The 8,781-nt window shown below is 44.1% G+C and overlaps 1 protein-coding gene across 1 annotated transcript; it reads left to right on the top strand.

The window, feature by feature from the left end:
* Window positions 1–2,003: 2,003 nt before the first annotated feature.
* LOC145719935 (WD repeat- and FYVE domain-containing protein 4-like) lies at window positions 2,004–8,584 on the top strand (the record flags this gene model as incomplete). The annotated part of the gene is made up of 4 exons (XM_081811557.1): window positions 2,004–2,393; window positions 3,224–3,393; window positions 5,483–5,608; window positions 8,335–8,584. Coding segments are annotated over exons 1-4 (739 nt in total), but the record flags the coding sequence as incomplete, so codon positions are not given.
* Window positions 8,585–8,781: the final 197 nt, after the last annotated feature.

Raw genomic sequence — 8,781 nt, 5'->3', positions numbered from 1 at the left:
AAAATGCTAACAAGGTAATAACGACCCAGAAAAATATACACTGAACAAATCAGAAGAGACCCAAAACCGGGGAAAAGAAAGGGAAAGAAAGAAAAAAGAACAAAAGGATATGATCAAATATGATCAGGCTGGTGAATAGATCAGTGCCACACACTAGATTTTGGGTGTATTTTGGTCTGTTAGAAGAAACTGCCTCCCAAAATTTTAAAGAAAGAAAAAAATATATGTACAAAAATAAGGGTAAATACGGTGAAGGGATGGACTATGACTGTAAAGATGAAAATTATAAAAGATTTTATAAAAGGAATTGATAAGAAATTGGTTGAAAAAAGAAAGAAGAGAAATTTAAAAAATAAAAAAAAGGAGAGAATGTGATCAGGCAGGAGACTAGAACAAAGCCATACACTAGAGATTTAGGGTATATTTTGGTCTGTTAGAAGAAACTGTATCCCCAAATTTTAAAGCAAGAACAATTTATATATATATACCAAAAATAAGGTTAACTACAATGAAGGGATAAAATATGACTCTAAAAATGAAAAATAAAACAGATTTTTAAAAAAGGAATTGATAAGATATTGGTTGAAGAGAGGACAGAAAAATTCAAAAAAAAAAAAAGAAAAAGAAAAAAAGAAAATTAATAAAATTATCTTTGAAAGACTAAAGAATCAGGGGGGAAAAAGCCATGAATTCTATGTGCTGTATTCTCCTAGTGCTGGAGTTCTGCTGTTCTCATTGATGGGTAAACTTGGTCTTGGTGGGCTGATCTTCTGGGGGAGGGGCCTGTTGCCATTGTTCCCAAATGTCTTTGTGGGAGGTGGAATTGCCCCGCCCTTGCCAGTCCGGGCTAAGTATTCTGCTCGGGTTTGCTCTCAGGAGCTTTTGTTCCCTGCAAGCTTTCCGTACAGCTTTGGAGGCCGAGAGTGAAAATGGCAGCCTCCCAATCTCCACCCCAGAGGAGCCGAGAACTCGGGGCCCTGCTCCTCAGTGTGCCCCCAGAGAAAAGCAGTCAGTCACTCCCATCTCCCCGGTCTCCAGCTGCACTTCGTGCTCACCCGGCCTGTGACCAAGTGTTTCTATCTCTGGCACCCGACTTGGTGTGGAGTCTCCAAACCCAGCAGATCCCTGTGGTGCGCTCCTGCGCCGCTCCTCCTGGGGGAGGAAGGGGAGTCTCCCCGGATCTGCCCTTGTTGGGTCCCTGCTGGAGGAGCAGTGGCCCGACTGTGCCACGGATCACGGTTTATGGCCACCCCAAGCTGAGAGCCCGCACCTTGGCTCCATCTCTGCAGCCGGCTTCCCTGCTCCAATACCTGGGAGCTCTGCCGCACTCAGGCACCCCAGGTCTTTCTGTGACCCCGAGGGTCCTGAGACCACACTGTCCCATGAGGGTTCCACCCCCCGCTTAGCCACTGGAGCAATGTCCCACAGCAGGGCCGACATCTAAAAGTTCGATTTTGTGTTCCGCGGCTCTATCACTTGCCAGAATCGGCCGATGGAGGCCCCCTCGCCTACCGTCTATCCTCCTGAATATCGCCTCTGATTCACTTCTCTGCACATCCTACCTTCCAGAAAATGGTCGCTTTTCTGTTCAGAGAGTTGCTGCTATTCTTTTCTTCGATCTCCTGTTGAGTTCGTAGGTGTTCAGAATGGTTTGATCCCTATCCAGCTGAATTCCTGGGACCAGACGAAGTTTAGGTCTCCTACTCCTCCGCTATCTCGCTCCTCCACCTAAGTTTCATAAATATTGGATTATTCCATTTAGATTAATTTTGACCCATGGATTTGAAAAGGGAGTTAACTAACCATTATGTGTTTTATGTGACTGTATTGATATAATTAGATGGGTGGCTAGTCAGACTCTGTAAGTATGAATACTAGTGGATAGGGCTATCATGGGGCCTGCACATTTGTACATCTGTTGATACAGTTTTCAATTGCTTTGAATAGTTTAGCCAACTTACACTTCAGCTGTTAATAAACATATTCAGCCATTTAACAGCAACTTTGCCAGCATTTTATTTTACCGTTCTTTAAAAATATAACATGTTCTTTGCTAAGAAACATCCAGATTAACCTTAATTTGCCTCTCCTAGGTGACAAGTGAGGCTGGACATTATTTATATTTTCTGGACATGTTCTTTGCTCACAGACTGAGAGATAATTTATTGCATTTATTGACCCCCGCAGGACAAAGGAAGAGATGTTTCTGAACCTGGGGCCTGACTGGTTCCTGCTGCTTGTGCAGGGCCATGTGCATCCCAGCACCACTGTGTTGGGGTTGAAACTGCTGCTGCACTTTTTGGCAAGCCCCTCCCTCCGCGGGAAATTTAAAGATGGCCTGTGTGCAGGATCCTGGGTGGAGCGCAGCTCAGAGGGCATGGACATTGTGATAGGTGAGTGTGAGGCCTTTTCCAGGAGGTGGGGCGCCACCTCATCCTGGGCTGTGAGTGAGGACCTGCCAGGCTCCTTCCTGCTTGGGGCCTTCACAGCTCTTGCAGTAGGATCACCTTGACCCCTGACCCTGATCAGCCCCAGTCCCCTCCTACTTCCTGGACAGGATCCTCTTTTGTCCTCACTGCTTTCCAGATGCTGGGAGCTTCCTTCCATTCCTCAAAATCTCCTGAGCTCTTTTCGTCTTCCTGAAATGTTTCCCCCAACCCACAACACCAGCAAGGCTCTCCTGGCTGGTGTGGGTTCATCTCTCAGGTCTCAGTTCAAATGCCATTTCCTCCAGGAGAGAAGGGTCCCACCTGAATTAGGGTGCCTCTGTTATACTCTCTTTGCCCCAATTACTTTTCTTTATGGTGCTTGTCACAATTCACAAGCATATATTTATTTTGGTATTTAATTCCTTAATGTCCCTCCCTCCCACTACATTCTAAGTACTTGGTGAGGGTCTGGGGTTCTGTATATTTTGTTGAAATGCTATGTCCCTATTGCTTAGTATAAAGTTGCCCTAGTTCCTCTAAGGTGGTAGGCACGAAGTAAGTATCTGTTTTTGAATAAACGAATGAAGGAATGAATGAGTATGTCAGGAATAGGAAAAGGAACTCTTGTTGAATACTTTCTTATGCCATGTATGTATGACATATATTTCTATCTGGCATTTCTATGGGATGGGTAGGTGGCAGGGAATTCCTTTGTGTGCCCAATCCCCACATTGACCAGAAGCAATAGCAATTGTTCTCAGTTGGATTTTGTGCCCCTTCCACCTGATCAATAGATAACCTGAAGAGCCAGCCCCCTACGCCTGACCAGAGCCCCTGCCTGCTTCCTGGATTCCGCGTCTTGAAGGACTTTCTGGGCCACCATGTGCATATTCCAGAAGTCTACCTCATTGTGTCCACCTTCTTCCTGCAGACGCCACTTACAGAGCTGATGGATAGACCCAAAGTATGTTCTTGGGGTGCCCCTGGGAGGGAGTGACACCCCTGGTTTTCTGATCCCATGTGACCAAGACGGTTCCCTAAGATTCTCCATCCCTACCTCCATCCATTCCTCCAACTCGTGTTGTGTTCTGACCCACTTCCTTCCCTCGCAGTGCCACCCCCTTGGCTAGCCCTTCAGATCCCCTGAGCTCCTGGGCCTCTGCCTCTCATCCTCCCTGCCAGCAGGTCTGTGTTTTAAGTCTTTCTCCTTCTGGGCATGGCTAGAGAAGTCACATGATGATGGGGGTGGCACGGGGAGGCGAATTGCTGCCACCACAGAATTAGATCCTCAGTTTATGCCTTCTGAAAAAGCATGTCTCTTTACCTTAGCCATGCCCCTCAATTCCCCTACATTTTAGTGTAAACCATATATCCTCTCAAGCTTTCTGCCCCAAAGCTGCCCTTTGCTCAGATGACTTACCTCACCTTGGGAGTGGAGGACCCCAGAGGGGGGCATTGCCTTGGCACCCCACTTTCCACCACCTGTTTATGCCATGACCCTCTTCCTCACCCTCTTTCTATTGCCACTGGCAAAGGGTAGCTCTTCCAGGCTGCTCCAGGCTTCTTTCCTGAGTGACCTCACCAGTGGTTGGGCCTTCTTTCTCCTGTATTTCAGCACCTCCTTTTCTATGGACTCTTTCCTCATAGACCATATGTACAATGAACTGTGTCCCACCTAAAACCAGAAGCTGCCCCCTTGACTCACACTCTTGACCAACTGCTGTCTTATTTATCATCCTCCTGTCCTTCTTTAGCCAAATTTCTCCAAAGAAGAGCCTACACTCTCTACGTATACCTTCTCACCATACACCCACTCACTCATTCATTTGCACCACATCTGAGGCTTCATGATCCCCCCTGTGGGATTGGGTTCAGACTCCATAGCCGGCATCAAGACTCTTTGTGATTGGGTGCCTGACCAGCTTCTTTGCTTGCCTGCCCTTTGTGCTGTGAACCTCCTGAGTCACCTCTCCAATAAGACCAGCTGCTTTGTGCTTACCTCCCCTGTGCCTTTAAAGAGCTCTTACTCCCATGTCACCTGCCTGGTGAGGGGGTCATCCCTCAGCACTCAGCTCAGATTCCACCTCCTGCTTAGATCTCTAGACAGGGGGACTCATTCCCTTCTGTGTGCCTTAGCACACCTTCCCCTTATATGGCCCTGACACAGTTACATGATTTCCTCTCTCCTTAGCTCCTGAGCTCCTCAAGAACAGACCCTACTTCTTACCTTCCTGGGTGCCTGAAAAATAGCAGATTCAGAAATTGTTTCTCAGTCTCAATTGAGTTGAGTTAAATTGCACTGAGTTGAAATTGGGGGAGGGGCATGACTCTGTAAATAGAAGCCTAGAAAATCTACCTGTCTTGCACATCCTTATATTTGACCTATCTAAATCTTGATATATGCTAATAATATTAGAGATCACACTTCAAAATAAAGTTCTTAATATGCTGTGCTAGGTTCACCGAAACACTGTATTTCTATTTCTCCAAAAATGTATCATAGGGAACAAACATCTGCTGAATGTCAGGACCTGTGATAGATGTTTTACATATTTTATTTTGCTTGATATTTATAACCATCCCATGGGGTAGAGAATGTAATTTTCATTTTACAGAGAAGGAAACTGAGAGGCTGAATAGCTTGCATAAGCCCAGCTTTTCAAGAGGCAAAGTCAGATCGCCCCGCTGGTCAACCCCCATGTTCCCTCTGCTACACTTGGCACTTTCCCCAAAGCCTTTGAATTCCTCATATGTCCTCTGTAATCTCATTTACAAAAATTCATTGAAGTTGATTGTGATCTCAAACCAAATGAAATAACTAAATTTGATGCAAATTGCTGGTCGGTCTGCAGCATCTCCTTGGAGGTGTGTATTTCCCTTATGCACCACTGAGGGGGCTGAAGTTCTCCACATGGGCTAGCCACCTAGGCTGTTACTGTGCTATTTTGCCTTTCCCACTCAGGCCCCCTGGGAAACATGATGTGCTGGCTGCAAAGCCAGTCCCCTTGGTGTGCCTCCGTATGTCTCTCTACAGCCCTTACCCCCTCTTTCAGGAGAGCCTGGATGCCATGCTCCAGTGGCTCCTGCAGAAGCACCACAATGAAGAAGTCCTCCGGGCTGGGTTGTGCACTGAAGGTGCCCTGCTGCTTCTGGAAATGCTGAAAGCCACCATGAACCAGGTGAGGCCCATTCCCCACATCTCATGAGGAGGTTCTGATGGGAAGACAAGTTTGGAAGAGTCACCTTGACTTTTTCCAGCAACTTCCCTTGCTGATAATTAGCAAGTGTTATTCAGAATTCTTGATAGAAAAGGCAGGGTGGGTTCCTTGTGATAACTTGGGTGCTCAGTGGAAAACCCAGCCTAAGTGTCCCCAGTGGAGTTTATGCACTCTTGCCAGAAGAAATCTATTTCCCGTTTGTTTACATATTTGAGTTTTTTCACTGGGAGATTTAATACCTTCAGTCAGAGGAACATTTCTGAGCAACTGCTTTAGGTCAGGAGCTTCAGGGGTGGGTAAGGGGTGGAACGGGACCTCTTCCCTCAAAGAGTTAACTTCCACCGTGACAGGTGGGCCTCACACATGAGCGAGCTGTGAGGTAGAAAGGTTGGAGAAGACAGATGCCCACCAACTACATACATGTCATGGAGAGCCATTAACTCAGGCCTTCAGGGTCCACTAGAGATAGGTGAAGAGGTCATTTTTGACATGAAGGCAAGTGTGAGGGGGTGAAGGCCTTGTGGCCTGTGAATGGGAGTAATTGTGAGCCAGAGCAACAAGAATTTGCATGGAGGCTGAAAACTTCTGACTTCATTCTGTAGACCCCAAACGTTGACTGGAGGCTTGATTCTGTGTGGGGAAACCTTATTGCTTCTGTAAAATGATGCATGCTTACCCTTTACAATTTAAACAAAAGAGAAAAATAGAAAGTAAAAATCACCTGAAACACACCCATGCAGAGATAACCACTGTGAACTTTAGTGGAATGTTCCTCCAGACACCTAAAATTATACCATAGTCTTACAGAGGGTTAAGCCGCATAAACCCCTCTTGCCTCTTTTTCTCATCATGTTGTTGGGAATTATCTATATTTGTACATGGAAATTTGTTGTTTTTAAGAATGTTCATTGCTACAAAAAGTCTGTAATAAACTTTCTCTAGCAGATATCCTTTCTCTGTAGTTTGATATTCTTCTTAGTGTGAATTCTGGGATGTAGGATAGTGGGTCAAAGTGTCCTTCATGTATTTTCTTTTGGACCCACTTCTCAGGAAGGTTGCCTTAGACATTATACATGCATGTTCCTCCATCTAATGTACATCCCGCCATCTTGTATAGGAGTGCCCAGCCCAGTCCTCACAGCCCCAGCTGTTGGGTCTTGGCTTTTGATCCAGTTTAAGAGTCACATCTGTAATATACCAGATAATGATTTTATGTTTGACATTATAATGTAAATGATTGGTCTTTTTTTTTTTTTTACTCCTCTCAGCATACTATAGATTTTCTTTATTTTACATGCTTTCATGTTACTCATTTTGTTTGCTTTTTAAAAATAACATTAACTGGTTAGAAAGGTAACAAACTCTTAATGCTGCAAACAGCAAATATGCATTTTTTCAGGCACCCAACCTCAAAATTCATTGAACATTAGGTCTATAATGGAACCATGAGTAAATTTTCCAAAGGAGGAAAATGTACTGTTCACATGCTCTGACTAGGACAAAACAAAATGAAATGGATAACAACAATAAAAAACAAAAAGTTTAACCACATGGACATTAAAAAATTTGAGTCAAGAGGTCTTTAAAAACTGCAATCACATTAATTCTAGAAAACAACAACAAAAAAATGAAGATGCCAAATATCAAAATCTTAAAACTAGACAGAAAAAAAATCTGGAGAATATATCCAAAGTTGGTTCTTTAAATCAATCCACAAGTCCTCAGCTCCTTAGGTAATGGGAGGGTTTGGGATAAAGAGAGCATGACCCTACAAATAAAGAATAAGAAGAGAGAAATAATCATATAGAAAAGTAAATGAATTAAAAGAGACTATTTGTGAAAACTGAATAAAATATCTATTACATAAACAAGGTCAAAGAGACATTTAAGAGCCTAAACAGAGCAATAATGAAAAAAAAATTGGGACCCAAGAGTTTCATAGGAACAACTTAAACAATACAAGAATTATGGACTTAACATCTTCTTGAATAAAAAGAAAGGAGAACAGTTTTTTTTTCAGTAAAGCTAGCATAATATTTATATCAAAACCTGACAAACATAACAAAAAGAAAACTGCAGCCCACTATCATTTATAAATATGCACTCAAAATCATAAATAAAATATTTACAAACAGAATAAGGACGTGCACTGAAAGAATAACAGAGTGACTCAGTGATCTCTTTGCAAAAATGCAAAAAATCTATTGATGCAATTCGTCATAGGTAAGTGGCTAAAAGAAAAAAGCATATCATCACCTAATTACATGCTAAAAGAGTATATAATAAAAATGAAATACATTCTTGTTTTTAAAAGGAGCAAAAAGTGTGATCTGTACTTTCTTAGCATAATACACACACACACACACACACACATTATAGCCAGATTGCCTGGGTTCAATTCCTGGCTTTGTCCCTTATCTGTCGGGTAACCTTTGGCAAGCTATATAACCTCTCTGCGCGCCTCTGTCTTCCCATCTGTGAAACAGGGGTAAATGTAGAGGGTGGTTGTGAGGGGAGAAGAGGAATGTGTGTGAAGCCCTTGTAACAATTCCTGCACATATTAAACCCTTCCCCAACTGATGACCAGTATCCTGGGCTAATCCATAGACTTAGGTGTCTGCAATTAGGTGTCTTGTTGACCGAAAGTCAGAAAGCTCTTGACTTCAAATCCTTTGGCTCCTCTGCAGCCCCCAGTCACGTTCCCATGCACGGCCTCTCAGGAAGTGTGCCTTCAGCCCTCAGGAGGCTCTGGAGATGACACCTGGGAACGGACTTTCCCGGCCAGCGTGCTGCAGTTCCTTGGCCTTGTGCACAGCACCTACCCCCAGGATCCTGCCTGGCGGGCCCCGGAGTTCCTCCAGACGTTGGCTGCAGTCACCTTCCCTCTGGGAACCCACAAGGTAGGACATGTCACTGCTCTGCCCACTGAGAGCAGGGGTGAGCATCATCATGCTTCAAGGGCAAAGGGTGAAATTCCACCCCCAATTTTTTTTATTATTATTATTTTTTTATTCTTATGTTAATCCCCATACATTACATCATTAGTTTTAGATAAAGTGTTCCATGATTCATTGTTTGTGCATAACACCCAGTGCTCCATGCAGAATGTGCCCTCCTCAATACCCACCACCAGG

Source organism: Leptonychotes weddellii, unplaced genomic scaffold (assembly GCF_054177405.1).
Source record: "Leptonychotes weddellii isolate Sample4059 unplaced genomic scaffold, ASM5417740v2 HiC_scaffold_8372, whole genome shotgun sequence".
NCBI lineage: Eukaryota > Metazoa > Chordata > Mammalia > Carnivora > Phocidae > Leptonychotes > Leptonychotes weddellii.
This window is presented reverse-complemented; position numbering and strand designations above follow the sequence as displayed.